This window comes from Juglans microcarpa x Juglans regia, chromosome 4S, assembly GCF_004785595.1.
Source record: "Juglans microcarpa x Juglans regia isolate MS1-56 chromosome 4S, Jm3101_v1.0, whole genome shotgun sequence".
Taxonomy (NCBI): domain Eukaryota; kingdom Viridiplantae; phylum Streptophyta; class Magnoliopsida; order Fagales; family Juglandaceae; genus Juglans; species Juglans microcarpa x Juglans regia.
In genome coordinates, this window is record NC_054601.1 from 13,203,924 (window position 1) to 13,225,423 (window position 21,500).

At 33.9% G+C, this 21,500-nt stretch overlaps 1 protein-coding gene across 1 annotated transcript; it reads right to left on the minus strand.

Annotated features, from left to right (window-relative positions):
• Positions 1-12,994: 12,994 nt before the first annotated feature.
• Positions 12,995-14,955, minus strand: LOC121263856 (probable inactive patatin-like protein 9). Its single transcript, XM_041166936.1, has 2 exons — positions 13,658-14,955; positions 12,995-13,399 (listed from the first exon to the last, which is right to left on the minus strand). The coding sequence occupies exons 1-2, from the start codon at positions 14,594-14,596 to the stop codon at positions 13,166-13,168; spliced, it is 1,173 nt and encodes a 390-aa protein (XP_041022870.1). The 5' UTR covers positions 14,597-14,955; the 3' UTR covers positions 12,995-13,165.
• Between the last annotated feature and the right edge of the window lie 6,545 nt (positions 14,956-21,500).

Consider the following 21,500-nt stretch of genomic DNA (forward strand, 5'->3'; position numbering starts at 1 on the left):
AAAATTTTATAAAGAGCAAAAACTTCATATTTTCAAGCAATGTGAAATCTCATACATCACCTACCCTTATCCAGCTTATTATATTAGGTATCTCAATTTATTTTTTAAGGCTCATTTGGATACATAAGTTATCTCATCTTATATCATCTAATTTTAATTAATAATTTTACTATTATTTTTAAATTATCTTATTTTATCTCATTTCATTTTTAATCGGACCATAATCAAACAAATACAAGTAGATTTTAGTTAGTTTCTGCGGTGGAAGATTCCCGGCACCTAAAGGGGATATGCCCATATACATGCATATATATTCATGAAGAGTTTTTTAGGTGATGTCATCATGGGGGCGGGGTCCGTAGCCTTTCGGCGCTTTTGATCTCTTCGAACTCGTTTCGTGAAAAAGATCCATTATTTTCACACTGGTTGAGCGTACAAAAATTATTCGTACGAACAGTCCTGACAGAGGACTCAAAGTAAATTGTACCGGCCACCATAGGTAGGAAGTACAATTAACAACGGTAACAAGAACATTAATTTTGCTCCTTCTCTGTCGGTAGTGTAACTAACACACGTACATATAAATCCCCATACAAATCAATGCGAACATCGATCTAACTCTTGCTTAACAAAAGCATATGAAGAGATTGGTTAATGTTCGTATCTTTTGAAAAATAATTGTATTGCTCGTTCTAATTAATTTTATCAAATGCAGTCATGTCATGTATAAATATTATCACATTAATGTTAATTTGGATATTAATTCTATCTCAACTCATTTTAATTAATTATTATAATTTTTTTAAATTTTAACATAAAATATAATAAATAATTTAATTTTTTTTAATTTTAAAATAATAATAATATTAAAAAATAATATTCTAATAATATTTTATTCAACTTTTAATTTTTATCTCAACTCAACTTAATTCAATTTAATATCTAAATACAGCCTAAATATGATTGAGAATGATAAAATATATGAGGTATAGCTCAATCCTTTATAAAAATTTTGAGATAGATATAATTGTTTACATTATATTTTTTATCACTCTGATTTACATATAGGTCAGACTCTCCTTACTAATTAATGACTTAACATATAGAATATTTAATTAAATGAAATAGAATATAAAGTCATGATTCAAATTCAAGATCTTATCTATTCTAATACTATATAAAATTATTATTTATATTAAAAGAATAAACTGATCAAAAATATAAATTTAATTATTTATATTATATTTTTAATATATAATAGGTCACACCAAGAAGTAAATGTAAAGAAAAGGGTAGACAGCTTGGTCGTGAAAATATTGTGTACGAAGAAGAGAACAAAGAGAAGCAGCAGCAAAATCAAAGAAAAGCCGAGGTAGACAATATCTTTACCAGGATCTACGTGATATCATGTATATACTATGTTCATGCAGATAGAGCTGGGAAGAGTGGGGAAGGGAGGAGAGAGAGAGTTACACGTGTGCATAAGATCTGAGAACATGTCAGAATGGGTGTGGTTTGGATTGAACACTGTTGTTCCACTAGTGTTCCATCCGAGTCCTAGTCAGAGATCAGACATTAAGATGTTTTTGATAATTTTTAACGTGCAGTACTTCCTTTCAGCTTTGCTGGAAACTCATTGGGTCAACGAGTCAGTTGTTGTTATTTGGATTTTGGACTGTCTTCATGCATCAGTACTCGTAAACATTTGGACGCTGAAACCATCAAAGCGACAGAGAGAACGAAAATTTCAAGAAGTATATAAAATTAGAAAAATACTACTATGTTCACTCTTTTTGACAACTCTATTTAATTATTGGTTAATTTTTTTTTATTTAGTGATTAAGGAAGTGATTTTAAATTTATTGGTATATTTTTTTATTTTTTAAATATATTTAAATATGTTAAAAAAATATGAAAAAAAAAAAAGAGAAAAAAAAACTTTTTTTTCACATTTTTTTAATACATTTAAATGTTTTTAAAAAATAAAAAAATACATCAATACACTTAAAATCACTTCCTTAATTACTAAGTAAAAAAAAAAATTAACCAGCGTCAAAAAAAACAGTAAGTGTGGAGCGGCAAACTAGTTATTCCCATAATAGATATGATGGAAATGTTGTTATATATAGCATATTATATACTTTATATATGGTTGAATATAATTTTTTATCTGAGATATGTAATTGACACATGTCATCCTTCGACTAGTACTGTTGATTGTCAAATAGCACTCTGATTAAATTTGATGGTTATACGATAAAAAAATATAGACAACATGACATGATAATCTTATAAGCTGTCTTTAGAATCTTAGAGGTGTAAACAAGTCGAGATTCAGTGCGTAACTAATTAGTTAGTGGTCCAGCTTTATTCGTTTAATTTTATTCAAACACGAGCCAAGCTCAAGTTTATTACCAATTAAGACCTGTTTGGGATTGCGATAAAAATATTAAAAAGTATTTAAATAGTCTTAAAATTTTTTTAATGAAAAAAATTAAGTTGTTTGAGTATTACATACTAAAGTACTTTCAATCTCAAATAAGCTAAAAAGTATATTTGAAAAAAAAAAATCATTTTTTATACTTTTTCAAAACTAACACGTGAGTTCAGATTGAATATATCTATTATATAGATGATAAAATTTTAAATTGTCCACTTTAGACAATTCAAGAGTTGTGCCCAAATATATTTTGCGAACAATAGGGCACAACTCGGCTCGAAAGGGTCTAAGGTTCAATTGAATATGAAAATAATACTAAGTATCCACTTCTAACTAGTAAATTAATCAAGTCTATTAATCATATTAGGGTATTTTATGCAAATTAATCATATTATTTTTAATGTCTTTATTTTATGGAAATAATTCAAATTATTTGGGTTAAAAATTAATATCCACTTGGGCTTATGGTTTATATTTTAATTAGGGTATTTTATGTAAATTAATCATATTATTTTAATTTGGGTATTTTATGGAAATAATTCAAACTATTTGGGTTCAAAATTTATATCCACTTGGGTTTATGGTTTATATTTTAATTGGGGTATTTTATGCAAATTAATTATACTATTTCAATTGGGGTATTTGATGGAAATAATTCAAATTATTTGGGTTCAAAATTAATATCCACTTGGGTTTATGGTTTATTTTTTAATTAGGGTATTTTATGCAAATTAATCATATTATTTTAATTAGGGTATTGTATGGAAATAATTCAAACTATTTGGGTTCAAATTAATATCCACTTGGGTTTATGGTTTATATTTTAATTAGGGTGTTTTATGCAAACTAATCATATTATTTTAATTGGGTATTTTATGGAAATAATTCAAACTAGTTGGGTTCAAAATCAGTATCCATTGAGTATTTATGGTTTATATTTTAATTATGGTATTTCATGCAAATTAATCATATTATTTTAATTTGGATATTTTATGGATTTTATGCAAATTAACATACCAACATATTTTCACAAATACACTAACATGCCAACATATTTTATGCAAATACACTAACATACTAACATATTATCACAAACACACTAACATACCAACATATACTCCATTTTTTCACAAATCACACAATATACCCAAATACATACCAACATATTTCATTTACTATAATTATTTTCACAAATCATACAATATACCCAAGTACATCAACTACCAAAATACATTATTCCATTTTTTTTTTTACAAATCACCATATTATTCTTACCCAGATGTTTAACAAATCTTACCTCAAATCTGGGCAATCCAATAAATCTCCCCAAATTACCAATACATACATATGAGAGAAATCATAAATCAAATTTTCAAAATTTTAAATTAATTCGAAATACATAAATTAATTCAAAAAAAAATACAAACCTCAAGTTCTCCTACACTATGAACCAACAAACAAAATTCTAAGCACTCTCTCTCTAGAACATACTCTCTCTCTCTCTCTCTAACACACACTTTCTCTAGGATGTTGCCACTCTCTCTCTCTACTACAAGCTCTCATCTATTCAGATGGAGATGAAGACCATCGTGAATGAAAGACTAGAAGTATATGGCTTTAAATTCTGGAACGTTGCATTCTAACTGTGTTTTACCCGTTCGAACACGAAGTTTTCACAATGGCGCCTAACTTTAGCGCTCTTTAATTCATCCCTTATCTGATCAAATTTAAAGAGTAGATTGCTCTGTAGCCAACTCCCATTGGCAAACACAGAATATGTCCACAGAATTTCCATACCTCTATAGCCAACTCTCCTTCAAACAAAACATGATTTTGGTCTTCATATTTTCCATGTTGACAGCAGTCACACTGAGACACTATATGGAGGCCGATACAACATAAACAGTCATCAACACATAACACCTGATTCCATGCCTTCCACATTGTTACAGAGAGTTTTGTCGGAAGGAATTTATGCCACAGCCATTTATCCCACTCGATTTGTTGTCCTCGAACATGAACAAAGTCCCAAGCATATTTAGTTAAAAACAAATCATTTTCATTTTTAGTCCATATAAGCAGGTCTGAACCCCCTTTGCAAACAACAAGTGACTCCAAAATTTTGTCTACATTAGCTTGCCCCACCAACCTTTCCAATAGATCACATCCCAACTGTTTGAAAGCTTACACTCTTTAACTTTAAGAAATGGACAGTCCACCGCCTGCAAATAATCTACTAGAGGCCTCGATCCATCCATTTGTCTTACCAAAAAAATACTTCTCTCTTCTTTATCCTCCACTTTGAATTATTCAGGACTAATGTGTTGTGAAATGTTGTGCAAAACATACACACACCAACGATGACAAATAAAGTAAAAGCAACACAATCAAGCACATGACACACAATATACGTGGTTCGGCAAATTGCCTACGTCCACAGAGCTACAAAATTCTTATTAACAAAGGAGATTACAATCACTCAATTTCAACTCACACTCTCTAAGGCTTTTTGCTCTCTCACAAAATATGCACTCACTAGACAATTGTTCTCTCTCACAATATACTTGACGTCGTACAAAACAAGTCTCATATGATATATTTATAGTAAATGGTGCTGGAAATCCTAATCTGGAAAAATCTATGTACTTCACTCGAGCAGCATGTCGAGCGCGCCTCGTGCGAACGACCAAATCAACATTAGCTCGAGCGAGGTGTCGAGTAGGGTCAAGCGAATACTAAGGTTTGTATCTTGCTTGAGCTCACTATCGCGCGGGACTCGAGCAAACCATTGGACTTGAGATTCATTCGAGCCCAGTGTTGAGTGCATGTCGAGCGAACTTTGCTCGAGCGCACATTTAGCATACACCTTTTTCAGCTCCAAAACTAGTCTCCACATACACCTCAACAATCTCGCACTTGGAGACTGGGTCTTCACATGCTAGCCATTGTTTCCAGTCAAGCCCTGTCATCTCTGCAGCTCACAGGTCCCAACTCCTGTTTTCAAGCTAGAAGACGCACTGAAGTCAAACCCGACTTCATTCTTCCACATATATCGCCCTTAGTCAGCACATTCACTAGGTGACTCACAGCTTCCACTGCACTAGGAGTATCTGATCTCGAACCAATCTTGTCAACCTTAACCAACTTTCTCAGGCTTTCATGAGGAACATCAAAGTTGACTCTTTTTGGCTTCCTCACATGTTTTGCGCGATCAAGCCTGCCTTTTTGTAATCTTGTATTTTCCTGCACATCACTGGACCCTGACGTTAAATACAAAGACTTAGATCTCTTATCATGCGCAAAGACCAGTGCACCCTTAGTGATTTTCCAAGCACCTCCAGAGAATGCTACTGCAAAACTGCTGTCATCAAGCTTTCCCACAACGATCTGGTTTTTCTTTAAATCTGGAACATGTCTAACTTGTTGTAAAGTCCACACGCTCATATTTGGAAGTGTGATGTGCACATCACTCACTCCCACCACATCCAGTGCGTCTCCATCAGTCGTATACATCTTTCCAAAATCACCAGCAATAGAATTCTGCATGATTTCTTGATGTGAGGTGCTATGGAATGAAGACCTTGAATCCAACACCCAATCATCAATCGGATTGTGCATTGCAAGAAGTAAGGAATCATGAATTTTTTCTGCCAATACGTTTACAACATCATTCTCAGCACTTTCTTGATTCCTGCAGTTTCTCTTGATGTGGCCTGGCTTGCCACGACTCCAGAACGTGATTTGTTACCTAGATCTCATCTTACTCTTCCCTCTGCTCTTGGAGTTTGACATGTCTTATTTTCTGCCCCTTTTGTCAACAATCAGGGCCGATCCAAAACCTGATGACTCACTCGAGTCTTTACTACGTACCTCTTCAGTAAGTACCATGTCACGTATGTTGTCGTAGTTCAGTTTCATCTTGCTGGCTGAACTACTCACAACCATCCTCATGGCCTCCTAACTATTTGGCAACGATACCAACAGAATCAACGCTCTGATCTCATCATCAAACTTAATCTCTACAGAAGATAGTTGATTTGTTCTCGTATTGAATCCATTCAAGTGTTGGGCTAAGGAGATACCTTAATATTCGTATACTGTTTTTTATACATATTTGACAAAGTCGTCATGAGATCTACCATGGTTCTCTCCTTACTGACATTGTGTGCCACTATTCTAGACAAGGTCAACAGAACAAGCTCTAGAACCTGTTGATCTAACAAAGTCCACTCAGCATCATCTATGTTCTCCTGCTTCTTTCCCAACAGTGGAAGATGGAGCCTCTTCCCCTAGAGATAATCTTTGATCTGCATCTTCTAGTACCTAAAATCAGTGTCGTCAAACTTCTCGATCCTGGGTGCGATTATTAACCAGAGGAGATTATTAACTAGAGGTGGAGCCTACGTCCACAGATCTACAGAAATCTTATTAACTAGAAGAGATTATAATCACTCAATCTCAACTCACTTTCTAGGGCTTTTTGCTCTCACACAATATGCACTCACTAGACAATTGTTCTCTCTCACAATATGCTTGAGATCAAAATAAGTCTAATATGATATATTTATAGAAAACGGTACTGGAAACCATAATCTAGCAAAATCTGCATACTTTGCTGGAGGGACGTGTCAAGCGCGCCTCTAGCGAACGACCAAATCAACATTGTTTCAAGCGGGGGTCGAGTGAACATTAGGGTTTGTGTCTGGCTCGAGCTCACTATTGCGCGGGACTCAAGCGAACTCTCAGACTGGAGCTTCACTCAAGCCCAATATTGAGCGCAAGTCGAGCAAACTTCGCTCAAGTGCACTATTGAGCACACATTTAACAAACATATTTTTCAGCTCCAAAACCAGTCTCCACATATACCCCAACATAACGGGATACTTTTCAAAATCATTCTCCAAAACCTTGTCCCCTAATACATATCAATTAGCGACAAAGACAAATATATTTTTTCATATTTATATATAAAACTGCCTAATTGTAGAAATACTTTGGGGAATGCTCATTAATTTCATTCAAACGTCATCAAGAAGATAGCCTTTTCTTTTCTTTACTCTTCTTCATTCTCTTCTTCTTCTTCTTCTTCTTTTATTTTTTGAATCATGGCCTTGTAATTATTAATTCCATGTAGGGCGGTTTCATAATTTAAAGAGGTTGCTTGCACGAGTGCCATATCCTATCCTAATGCTCCCAGAAGCACTGAGAATAACATGAAGACTGAAAGAAGCATGTATTTAACACAACCAATAATAAAGTTTAAAGGAGCAGCTTCAATGCTTGGTTTGGCGGAAGTGTGGATGATTCTTAAATTAGATCAGTACTATAACTTGGTTCCTAATCAAATGGATTCTTTTCTGCACTCTCATAAATATCACTTCAGCCTTACACCTTTCTGTTTTGATGGTATCTATCTTGGATCTTAATCAATGGGTTTTTGAAGTTTAAGTGGTCATCATCATCATCATCAAATAAATTAGATTTCCCACCAACTCTTTCTTTAAGCTCCCCCCTCCCCACTGGCTATCTCTCTGCATATTGTTTTATAGTGCTCTTCTCCTACTTTGGTTACTAATTAAATGCATTTTAATTTGTCTTACTCTTCTGACCAACCATTTCTTGACACATAGTAATATTGCACGCACTATATGATAAAAGATGAACTTGTTCATGATGAAATGCACAATCAATACCATATAGATCAATTAATTGAGATTCTTAAAGTTATTAATCGAATTTTAGAGCCTAGTAAAATAGAGATAGAAATATATATGAAATGGCCCTCCACATCATTTATTGAGCATGTATTCGCTTGAACAGTTATAAATGTTGTAGGGTCTATTTTTTGTATGTATTTATTTTCCATTTTACCTTCATCATTTTTTTTTTTTTTTTTTTTTTTTTACCAACAATGATACCCATTAATGTAACACGCTAGCTTGTACATTTTAATTGATTTTCCACGATAATAGACTGCATATGAAAAATAGTCTAGATGCTTAAACAAAGTTTCTCTTGGAACCATATAAAACAAATAGAGTTGGGGCCTGAAATATGCTTTTAGTAAAAGAAAGAAACAAGTTAGACAGCCCTTCTTAAAATAATGTCTGACGGGAACCCAATTACTCATAAGTGCATGGAAAAGCCTACTGTTTATAAAAATAAAATAAAAGAAAAAGATCCTCCTACAAGAAGCTTTTTACAAGCTCTAACCATTATTAAAATGTGAAAAGTAATTAAAGCTAAAAAGACATAATAAAATATATGAAATCTTGGAGCTTCTGAAGGGGGAATCTATCTAGCGAGCTTTTTATAGTTCTGGTGTGCTTTGTTTTTCTGTTTTACATTATACGCTTGCTTAATGTATTTAACAAAGGGAAATGATAGGGTTATTATTCTCCTACTACTTATTTACTATTTTTTTTTATATTTTATTTTTTTAATATTTTTTATTTTACTTAATGGTTAAGAAAGTGAATATTAGTAAAATTATATATATATTTTTAATTTTTTCTTAATGATTAAGGATGTTAAAAAAATACTTAAAAAAATAAAAAAAAAAACTTTAAATACATTGTAAGTAGTAAATATATAGTAAGAGGGCAATAACCTTGTCACTACCCTTAAGCAAAGTTATTGGGTATATTTATGGGACAAAACAATAATTATTGCAAGTAAAGACTGCAACTTTAGTCACAAGTTACCAAAACCATGACTTTAGTCAATGCTCCATAAGTTTAGAGAGGTTAGTTACAAGTTACAACTGAAATGGAGAAAGTCATTTCATAGAGGTTGGGGTTGGACTGAGGGACGTAGGTCTTAGGTTATCCTTTGAGTATTCCCCCATTTCCCCCCATGATTCAGAGGTTGCTTCCCATAAAGAAAAATGCAATCTCAGCCACTTACCTGACTCAAAATTCAAAATCACATTTTCGGTAAACTTTTCACAAAATGAGTCTGATGTATGTATGTGTTGTATATATACTAAACATAAAAAGCATCCTATTCTCATTTTTTTTTTTTTTTTTTTTTTTGTTTATAGTTTCTTAAGGATTTAGCTCTCCTAGATCAATTCTTGTATAAACTCTAGAGTCTAAAGTGAGAGAGAGATAGACGCGGTATAGAGTGGGTTTCACAACATTTCTCGGACAATATTAAATGCTCGATTAATAAGTTATGTGAGATTCAATTTATGTGTCTAATTTCAAGCATTTTTTCTGACAAATCTCATATCTCTTCACGCATTTCACATGCATATATACCTTCTTCCTCCACGATTTATGTCTCAATTCATCAACTTCCTTCTAAGATTGTTCTCCTCATCACCACTTCGTGAAGTGGTTGGGCTTTCTAACCCCTCTTCGGAACACTAGAAAAAAGTGAGCCACTAATCATGCAATGACTCACTTTTACCGTTTTGTGCTCTATGCTCGTGAAGAATTTACATGTTTCTGTCACTTCTCTTTGCTTATCATCCAAGCATATTATAACGATTTTAATCTATTAATATATGTTATCATATGCAAGGGAAAAAAAAAGATTCTGCTGTTTGTTGCTTGCAATAAGAGAACATATATATAAGCTCCATAGCAAATGAAAAGAGATTTCTGTTATTTAATTTGGACTTGGGAGTATGGCCAGTTTGACCCATTTTCCAATATTGTCCAGTTCTTCAAGTCTCTCTTTGTATTTGTCGCAGTTTTCTTTGTCAATTTTTTTTCCTGTATTTTCTGTATCCCTTAAATTTATATTATCTTTTCTTTTCATCTTAGATATTTTGCATGCCATCAATTATTTTTGAGGAAAGAAAAAACAAAGAAGCCATAGTGTTAATAACAAGAAGCTAGAAATCAGACTTTTTCAGTACCATATATGCATGCAGTCCTTGCCCTTGGCAAGGGAAAAGTGACCAGAAAATGGACCCTTTACCAGCAATGAATTCAGTTGAAAATGAACAAAACCGAATTATGACTTGCCAAAATGGTAGGGGTCCCCCAAATTAAAATGCCTGTTCCTTTCGTATCCAATTAGGAAATTTCATTTCCGAGGAAAAATCCAATTCAAAAGTTGGGGGACTTTATGTCCGTCCCTCACCTCAATTGAAAGCAACACCAACTTGAGTTACCGTCTTAGGTAATTACTGTGAAAACCCTTAGGATTCCATTTCGCATGTAAAAAAAGTGGTGTCATGTGTGTGTGTTTGTGCCAACATTTGTTTAAGTTGTCAATCTAAGTGGCTTTACCTAATGTCATTATCACCCATTTATAATATATTAAGGTGTTTTTTGTAAGTATATTCTACCTAACTTCACTATCTTTAGACTTCCAGCCTTTTAAGATACCACAATTAAAGACCAAACAACTTAAAATAAATGCCTAAGAAAATGACACAAAGTAACGAATTAGGGGCCCCATTAAATGCTCATCTTACCACACTAGTGGCTCTGCCTTGTGCCAACACTAGCGGAGTAGTTTTAGCTAATTATAAATTGACGTGATTTAATATAATACCTCAAATTTATTTAAAGATCTCATATTTAATAACTTTTTTTTTTAAAAAAGAAATCACCTAAGATTTAGATCTTACAGTTTCATTTCTCAAAATATATAATAATCGAGATCCATGGGAGGAAAGGCGATGCTTCTCTTTTGCAACTTTTTAACAAGGTGGTATTGAAAAGGTGGTTTTGTTACAGAGTGATGTTTATCTCCTGACCTTAATAACAGATTTTGATTCGTTTTTCCTTTATCCATAATACTGCTTCTGTTTGTTGCCATAAATTCATAAAAAGTGGGAGACACAATTACCCTAAGCGACCATTTTCCCATCTCAGGGTTCGAGCAAAAAGAAAGTTAAACATGTTATTTAAGTAGGAAAAAGCTCACAACCGGTCAGGTAAGTTCATCATTTTTACACCAGCCATTAAGGATTTGCCACGTAAGAGACTTAGCAAACTATACTTTACACTCACGTTCACTGGATTACACTTTTGGATCTATTCTCTCTCTCCCTACTCCATTCCCGTTGCCTGCAAGTCCCTCTCTCTCTATGAATCCACTAAAAGCTCAGCATTCGCTTTCACTTCTCGTTCAAGGCCTCGAATCCACAGTGCCTTTGGAGGTGATTTCTCTCCCTTTGATTACCGTATGTTATTCTTTTGGCTTTCGAAGCAATTTTTGGGATTAAAATTTTTGAATCAGTGTGCTGCTCGTTATGTAAAAATGGTTTTGTCGTTTCTCGTACTTTCTTGGCAACCAAAATGTGGTTAATGCTCTCGTAACTTGTAATTTATAGACCAGATCTTGTACATGGAACTTGATAGGTATTAATTAAAATTGTAATGTCGAGAATTTACTTTTTTAAAAAAAATTAATGTTGGGTTGGTTATGGTTATTCTGAAAAGATTTAAACTTGTGTTTGCAACCGTGAAAGGAAAAAACGTGAAAGAGAATAGGGAGCTTGGGAGTTGCAGAGAAAGGGAAATAAAGAGGGGAGAGGAGAAAGAAAAGGGGAGAGGCAGAGAGAGAGTATGTGCTTGAAGAGAGAGAGAAAGCGATGGGAGAAAGATATCAGAAATCAAATATAAAAGTGTAATCTACTGCATGCGGGTATAAATTTGTGATTGCTGCAATGCTTACGTGGCAGATTCATAGTGGCTGGTGTAAAAATGGTGAACTCACCCGACCGGCTGGTAGCTTTACAAAGCTATGATTCTTGGCATAATTACAAGAAATACGTCATAGGTCACAAAATGTTTAAAAAATGATATATTTTCTTATTACAAATTAGATCTCACATATTAATAAATCATATCAATTTATAGACTTATTTTAATAATAATAAAAAAATTGTAAACCTAACATTTCCGTAAACAAATAAATGATAAAGAGTTATTTCCTTTGACCTCGTTTTACAATGAAGAGTATCAAACCTCCAAAGAGACTTATAAGTCTAAAATTTATTAGATTAAATAGTAATTGGGGCAAACTGAAGAGATTATGGATGAAAAATAATTGGGAAATGATTTTTACAGTTTAAAAACATGTAATTTCCGTGTACTTTCTTAAAAGAATAGAAAAAATATGGGACTTATAGGATAAAAACTTTCTTTTATGATAAATTTCACATTTTTCAAAATGAATGACATTCTAGTTCTAAAATGTATCTACCATTGCTTATACTAATTTCAAAGCCCTCGTAAAGTTCGGCTTTCATGAATATGAGAATGAGAAATGTTACAGACGAGATTATACAAAATAAATTTATAAATTGATGAAATTTTATAAAATTCTTTAGATCTATTTTATAATAAAAATAATTTTATAATTTAACCTATCATATTAAATCACATCAATTTATAAATTTATTTTTGTTTAATCTCTTTATGAATAAAATATTTTCGAGAATTACTACTTTAGACTGCCCCCATTAGGTAGTTTATTGGGGTAATGGATATTGCATGAATTACGTGTATATATAAAATCACAATATGTTGTTAATTATTTATTGGTATTTCTTTAACGATTCAAATTAAGACGGGACACGACAGAAAGAGCCATAGAGAAAATAAACTGAAAAGGTTATTATTAACTGCTATTTCACTCCGAAACATTGACTGAACCTGAGGTTGGTTCCAATGTCTCTAACAAAACACAGAAAAACAAAAACAAAAAAATAAAAATAAATAGAGAACCAAAAAAAAAGAAAAAGAAAAAACAACCTAACTAACGGCCAGTAGCGAGGGGGCTAACGGCGGATTCCTTGCAGGGACTGGGCGGAATGCTGTTCTTTCGCGATGCAACAAGCCGTTGTACCAAGTTCTCGATCCTCTGCCCGTTAGTCTCCGTCAGCAACCGCTTCCCGCCAAACGGTAACGATTCCACCCCCTTCTCTTTCAGCACCTCCTCCTGCTCCTCCATTCTCGGACCCATCACTTCTTCCCTTAACAAACCGTTCGCCTGCCCACGTTTCACCCAGTCAGTAAAACAGAAGAAAAATCGCAAATGTGTTTGGTTGCCAAGATAAACTAGTAAAACAGAACGTTTAATCACGAGAAATCTCAAATTCACTTTAACCATACCAAGGAATTATAACAGACCAGCTTATAGTGGAGTGCGCTCTCTTTTTATTTCTTTATGTTTCTGGCATTTTCTAGCCATCCAAACAGATCCGATTCCTAGAGTAAAGCAAAGAATGTAAAACAGTGTACACGGTACCTGAATTCTCACGTAGTCCGTACTATTCCAGCAGAAGGCGTTCCCCAACATCTGGTCAATTGTCTCGGAAACTCCATCAAGCACAATGTCAACCACCGAAGACGTCGAGCACTCACCGTTATAACGGACTACTTTCTGTCCACAGCCAGCACCACTCGACGGGCCGTTACCTAGCGAAAGGACCAACAGATCCTCGACGCCGTTTACGGAAGGGAAGTCGCGCTTGTTGTGGAGCACGTGGGTGACGGCCGCTGCCGTCGGGTTGTTCATCACGAGGCCGCCGTCTACGGCGGAGCATGAAGTCTTTCCGTCAACGGATGTCAGATTAAACGGTTTGAAGAGGCTCGGTGTGGCTGATGTGGCACGGCACACCTTCCAGAGCTCAAAGTTGAAGCTCTGCGACTCGGACGCGTCGGCTCTGGAGAAAACGAAGGGTGCCGAGCTCTTGAGGTCGAAGCAAGGAATGAGGATAGGCTTACACGTGTCCTTCAAGGTCAAGACCGTGCCGTCTTCTCTCTTGAACACTTCCTTGAGCACCTTGTCCATGCTCTTACCGGAGTATCTCCGGCGCCGGCGGAATAATCCCGCAAGCCTGAGTTTGAAGAGTTCAGAGTTTCTGGCAGAGATCAGGTTAACGGCGTCTCTGGCGGAAAACAGAGGGCGGCCGGTACCGTCGTCGGCGGAAAGCATGGCAGCGAGGAGGGCGCCGATGCCAGTACCGGCAATGAGGTCGAAAAAATCTGCGATTCGGGCTTGAGGATCGCCGGTGTTGAGGCGGATCTGATCCTCGAGGCGAATAAGGGATGCACCGGAGACAATGCCAGTAGTTCCACCGCCGTCGATGCTAAGAATACGAGTCTTCTTGGTGTGCTCGCAGTGAGAGAGCCATTTCTGCTCCAGCTTGGAGAAGATCTCCAGCGTTACCTTGCTGAGCTCCATTCCTCTATATCGACGTCTCTCTCTATGTATGTGCAGCTCTTTAGATAGAAAGAAAAAAAAAAATATTGAAAAGAAAAGGAAAATAAGGTATCAGGGTCACAGAAGAGGGTGGGTTTTAATTGTGATTCTGCTGCTGTTAAAGAATGTGTCTGCGGGAGAAGGAAATGAGGAGAAAAGGGAGGGAAAGGGCAATCACGCTTTGCAACTGAGAGCCATTAATGCATGGATGAATCACACCCGCTCTCTCTCTCTCTCTCCAAATCTCTCTGGGTTTGAGGGTGGAGATTCTGGTTTCTGGCGCACACTTGAGTCTGTGTGCTCTGAGAGTGAAAACAAACAGGGCAGTGGAGTGAAGGATATGGGCCTTTGGATGCTTATATACTCCATCCATCTCTCTCTCTTTATTGTACCGTCTTAAAAAAATAATAAAAATAAAAAATAAAATAAAATAAATAATTATTTAGTTTTATTTGCATTTTTTCTAATTTCTAAACGAGGGTTAATTAACATGAATATTAATGTTTTCTTTGGGTTTTTCTAAGAACCTTTATACTTACATTAGCATTGGTTACTCTATGCATATGTAAATTCACATTTTTTAAAAAATAATTTTACATATAAAAAAAATATCATATTAGATTATGTATCTTTGTGATAAAGTAATAATAAAATATTATTAATAATTTTTTAAAATTATTATTTTTTTATATATTTTGTAATTAACATCCACTACATTTGTAAAATAACATCTGTATAGTGAATAATAAAATAATACTTGTAGAGTGAATAGTAAAATAACATTTGTCGGAAGAGAGATAAAAAAAATAGTAAAATAAAATTTGAAGAGTGAACAGTGCATCTTTAAATTTGTAAAAATACTGTTCATAACTATACAAATATGTAAATAGATATATACAAATATATAATTCAATACAATCTAATTTAAAATCATATTATATAAATATATAGATGCATATGCATATTTATAATCTAATGGTAGTACTCTTACATACGTGGTTGGGGTGTCCTTGCACGTGCAACTGAGCGTGTTTGTGTCAGTTTAAGGGAAGCGCTATCCTCGGCTATTTATCAGGCTCGTCTGGCTCTCGTGTTTCTTATTCTTCGGTTATTTCAGTATTACATTTATTTACTTTTCTTTTAGATTTACAGATTTCTTCAAATTTTATATTACTCGAAACAAGCCACAGCGGCACAATAGAACCATCGCGGAACCAACCTAATGTTCTTGCCCAGAAAATTCGTCACAGCTTCATTAATTTATTTTTTCTAAGCAAATTACGTCAGTTGTTTTTTTTTTTTTTTTTGGAGTGTTTAATTTAAGGAGTCATATCTCATGTATCCACTCCAATATAGAGGTGGAGATGGAGTCCCTCCACCCCGATCTATAGCTTATCCAGTGGTTTGGATTAGACTGGGAGACCCTCCATCCATTTCTCCACAGAATGCCTGATTGCCTTGATTGAAAGGATGGAGGTCGCCACTCCAACCCAATCCTGTCGAGTTGGGCTACGGGCGGTTCATCCTCTATCCTTTGTAAGAGCATTTATAATATCTCATGTAAAATATATTTTTCTGTAAAATATAAAGAAAAATTGATCAAAAGACCTTTATAATAGATTATATATTTTGATCTTTATTTTACATTTTGCTACAGCAATCTTCTAGATATAGAGAATACTGTTCACAATTCTAAAATATTTTTAATTATTTTTTTCTCTCATTTGCAAATTCATTGACCTATTATAAAAATCAGTATGTAAAATAGAAAAAATGAGTTTTGGTAATGTATTTTGAAAGATAAGATAAATGAATCATTGAGAATACTCTAAAAGTTCCACTATTCTCTTTTTTATGTATATGCACAACTTGATATGGTCAATATGTCAGATTATAAAATTATTTTTATTTTTCTTTTAAGCATATGAAGACTTTTGTTATCAATAAAAAAATTGAATAATATTACTTGATTATCCGAAACTTACCGCTCATATGATCCTTTTGATGTGACATCAGAACCATGCACATGTTTTATTAAAAAAAAAAATAGAAAACACAAACCCAAAAGATATAACAAAAAGATTTTTGTTTTTTTTTTTTTTTTGTACGCCCTTTTATATTTTTTAAAAGATATAACAAAAAGATTTTATCATAAGTAAACATGCTCTCCTTTTTATTTTTGAAATAAATTCTCGTATCATTTTCAACATCATTTTGCATTTTAAATTTGCACGTGGTCGGACAAAAAGATATGTGGTAAATGATTATTGGTGATTACACAACATAACTAAGGGCTTGGTAAGTGAATATTCACAGGGTGATTTTGATGAACAAATAAAAGTTCAAGAATGAAAAAGCCAGAATTGAGATCCAAAGATCAATAATTCAGGCAAAAGATAAACCACATGGATTAAATTAATAATTAACGTTTTTTAAAATAATTTTGAAGGATCATGCTAATTAATCTTACCAAGTATTGAAATAAATAAATATAGATACATATACACATATATACACACACGTTAGAAATGATATTTACAGTCTTATAGTGTGCATGTTTCGGGCACTTTTTTTAAAAAAAGTAAGATAAATATGAGATCTATATAAAAAATTATTTTTGTAATGATGGACTCCATTTTTTTTAAATAAAATGTGCGGAATTTGTCATCCTTAAGAGTATATCTATTATTATTCTATATATATATATATATATATATATTCTACAAAAAAATTAATACAAGATAAAATTTTGTCCGTGTTGCCTTGGTAGAGAGGCAAGCGCACTTTGTGCGAAATAGTACCAAGAAGAGAACATGTTTTTTAAATACAATAGTGCATTTAAAAAAAAAATGAAATAAGAAAAATAAAAATAAATAGTTCCTTAATATTTGTTATCATGAATAACTTAGCTTAGAATATACTATGCTCATTTAATCAAACCGTACTTCAAAAGGGTTGTTCATTTGTTAGTATAGATGGGAATTAAACCAAAGTAAAAACAAGTAGAGTTTAATTTTTCTTTTTTCTTTTTTTTTTTTTGAAAAAAAAATTATTATTGTAGCATGCATCTTTAGTAACCAAAAGTACCGTTAATTGAACTACCTAAGATTTTATAATTTGCACTATCATTTATGACTTCACCATTAAAATAGTACCACATGTTCTGCTTGTAATTTATCGTGACGAGCATATCGATCGAGTATATTATCAAAAGTAAATAGCTTGATTTAAATTGCTAAAAAGTACGATGAAATTACTTGAGTACACGGATTTGGGCACTTAAAGAAATATCCCAATTAAGTTATTGAAGAAATTGACGAAGATATGAATAGTACTTTTGTTACTAGAATTCGAAACATATTTTGAGGACTTTAAAAAATGAATGAAATACATATATATACTTACACATACATATATATACATTATATACATACATATAATAAGTTATTTTCATGATCGTCATAAAAGACGATTTTTGTTGCAATCCTATTCGGTGCTACAATTAGGAGTGGGCGGCGGGCTCCGTCCACCATTTCCAACCGCCACCTGGTCGAGGCGGGGCCCTCGTCTGCAAATAGGGAGCATGCGGGCAAATACCCGCATGTAGCTGGGCTTTGGGGGACTGGGCCAAAGCCCACTCAAGATTTACCTCATATGCTCGACCCAACATATATATATATATACAGTTCTTCTATATACAGTTGGAAGATACAACCAACGTGCAGTCGTTCATGCCACGTTAGATTTAAAATGAATTGTTTATTTTTTTTCTAAACGCACATGTTCTCTCTCATCAGCTCTCTCTCTCATCAACTCTCTCTATCTCTCACTTCTCGAGTCGTCTCTCTGTCTCCCATCAACTCTCTCTCATCAGCTCGGTCTCTCTCTCTCATCAGTTCGATCTTTTTCATTTCCTTAATAAAGAAAATATGGACAAATACCCATTTGCTAAAAAAGAGAGGAAAGATAACTACCTTGTAGAAGAAGACACAAAACCATCAAGACGCGTAGGCTGGCCACAATCACCGGTTGAAAGGGATATTCGAAAATGGTGGCCGTAAAGTCTAGGCAGATGGCCAAACAAGTGAAGGCCCATGTGGCGGTTGTAAGCGAATGGAAGGCGATAGACCTAAGGTTCTTTTCATTATGCTAACAAAAAAGTGAGACGAAATTGCAGGAAAATGATCGAAAAATACATATTATCAACAAAGCATCCGTTTTGGAGCCGTTTTGGTTTCGTGTTTTTCAAGATACCTTGAATTTAAACCCCGAGCTAGCTGGATATACGTGTTTGTGTGTGTAATAGTTAGGTACAATCAAAATAAAATCGGCAAGCTGTTAATGTAACATAAATGAGGAAAAGATGAAGGGCAAGATTACGTTGTACTACCTCTAAGCCCTATGTTCATTTGTCACAAAGCAAGAAGACATGGACCAAGTACCTCCTAATCTATCCCTTTGTTATAAATGATGGAAAGAAAGGACAATATTAAGTTGTATCAGACAAACCTTCGATCACTTCAGTTGAACAGTGGTTCTCACAGCAAGGATAGGAGACATGGACCACATACCTCCTAATCTATGCCACTATCCCTCCTATTTTTACAAGGCTTCATTATTTCTCTTCAATCTCTCTCTCTCTCTCACTTCTACGTTTTTATATAAAAAAAAAATGAGTAAGTATCCTTCATGTGTCTGCCCAAGTGAATCCCTCTCTCCCCTTCACTGATTCATTATTCTCAAGCTGCTTCTCTTTGCCAATTCTTTTTGGTCTAAGACTCACCAGGTGTGATAGTAAGTTCAGATGAAATAAGTTAAAATAAAAATTAAAAGTTGAATAAAATATTTTAAAATTTTATTTTTTAATATTATTATTATGTAAGATTTGAAAAAATTAAATTGACATTCCAATCCCGCGATCTCCATAGCCACTACTCTCCCTCTGATCTGCCCAAATCTACACAGTGCATAGCCTGTTTTTGTCAGTGCATGAAGTAATTCTGCACCTCCACCATCTCTCCTCACTCTTGTCTCTTCTATTTAATCGTTTTAATGGTTTGTTTTGTTTTTCACTTATTTTTATAGATACTATGAACTAGGAATGCCCCATTCCGACTCCATTAAAATAGCACAAATCCTTGGTTTGGGCCTGCTTTGGGAAACAAATATTTTGGGCTCCTTTAATCTCTATCTTTTATTGGGCTCCGTTTTAAGCCTTCAAGTGGTGCACGATCCATATAAAACCCATATTATTTTGGGCTGAACCAGCCCGTAGTAAAATATTGAAAAATAACATACAACTTCTTTTGGGCTTTTGAAGTATTTTTGGGAATAGTCCATTTCTTGATTAATGGTTTTATATAACCGAAATAATTAAAGCTAGCAATAGCAAACAAAACAAAACAATCTTACATATGCAAATAAAAACACTACAGATCTAGTAAATATTGATTGTTTTCTAAAAATAAATAATAATACCAAAAGTAGGATAAGAAGAATCATTTTGCCCATTATAAGACTTCGTTTGGTTACACAGCTCAGATGAGATGAGATGAGATATTTTGTTGAAAATTAAATAAAATATTATTAAAATAAAAATTTTTAATATTATTTTTATTTTAAAATTTGAAAAAATTGAATTATTTATTATATTTTATGTGAGAGTTTAGAAAAGTTAATAATAATGAGATGAAATTGTTTTGTGTATCCGAACCGGGCCTTAGTCTCCAATTGATTCAAGATAATTCCAATGAAGAAGCCCTATAATCTCTTTGGTATCCAAACTAACCCGACCCGACCTGACCCGAATTGGAGACTTATAAGCGAAACCACTTGTTTTAGTGTGCTTTTTTTTCAACTGATGACAGAGATTAGGTTCCAAGACACAGCAAAAGAAAAGCACAAAGCAATACTGCTGTAGATAAATCCTAGGCTGCAAAACTTTTTGGCAGTACTGTATATTGAGGGGTTCATTCATCCAGCCCAAGTCATTGCCAATATCAGCAAAACTGAATTGAAAAACCACTTAAAATATAATGTTTCATCAATTGGCCTAACTGAAAATGATAAAATGTTTTGTGAGTATGAAGAACAAACACTCATGCAACAGAACTATAAACACAGAGACAAAGCACCAAGAGCATAAGATTCTGTGTTTTTCTTTTTTTTTTTCTTGGCTATTAAATTATGATCAGAAAAGAAAGAAAAATTACACAAATAAGAGAAACTTATTGTTCAAGACAAAGAGTACACTAATTGAACATTTACAATCCCCTGATAAGAAATAACAAAGTTATCAAAATATAGAAATACAGCTTACAATATATGCTCCACAACAACACCTTGAATTGTATGTAACTCTTAACAAAAATAGAAAATTCATCTGTTGACTGAATGAATAAAAGCAAGTTAAAAAAACATAAGAAGGCTCACAAGTAGGCCTGCAACCCGGCCCGCCCAATGCTATTTTGGATCCAAACTAACCCGACCCGGTGACATTATCTTTCAAGAGAGAGAAATATCCTGGCGTCCTTTCTGGAATCTTCAACCTTGGAACTCATCAGACAACATCTTCTTTGTGACTTTACCTTTATGGAGAGCTTCATCTCCAATCTCGTGATGTTTGTAACTCCAACATCTCCCAAAATCAGCCCATCCAAACATCGGAACTAAAAAATGGAGTTTCCAACGGTGATATTGAAGTCTCTGCTTATTTGTTGCCCAAGGAAGAACCCGTCACCTATCCTTCCAGTTCTTTCAACCAAACAAACTCTGACCTTGAAACAGAGCCTAAATCCCCCAAAACTTCCCTCTTGGGTCAGTTCATTTATAAGATCTTCTCTTGAGGAAAGTCTCTGCTCTATGTCTAGCACTTGGGATTTTGAAA

Excerpts from the sequence above, each read along its gene's own strand:
- LOC121263856 (XM_041166936.1), bottom strand. The coding sequence starts at position 14,596 with ATGGAGCTCAGCAAGGTAACGCTGGAGATCTTCTCCAAGCTGGAGCAG. Across the intron at positions 13,400-13,657 it reads CGGACTACGTGAGAATTCAG|GCGAACGGTTTGTTAAGGGA; the intron begins GTACCGTGTACA and ends AAACGTGGGCAG.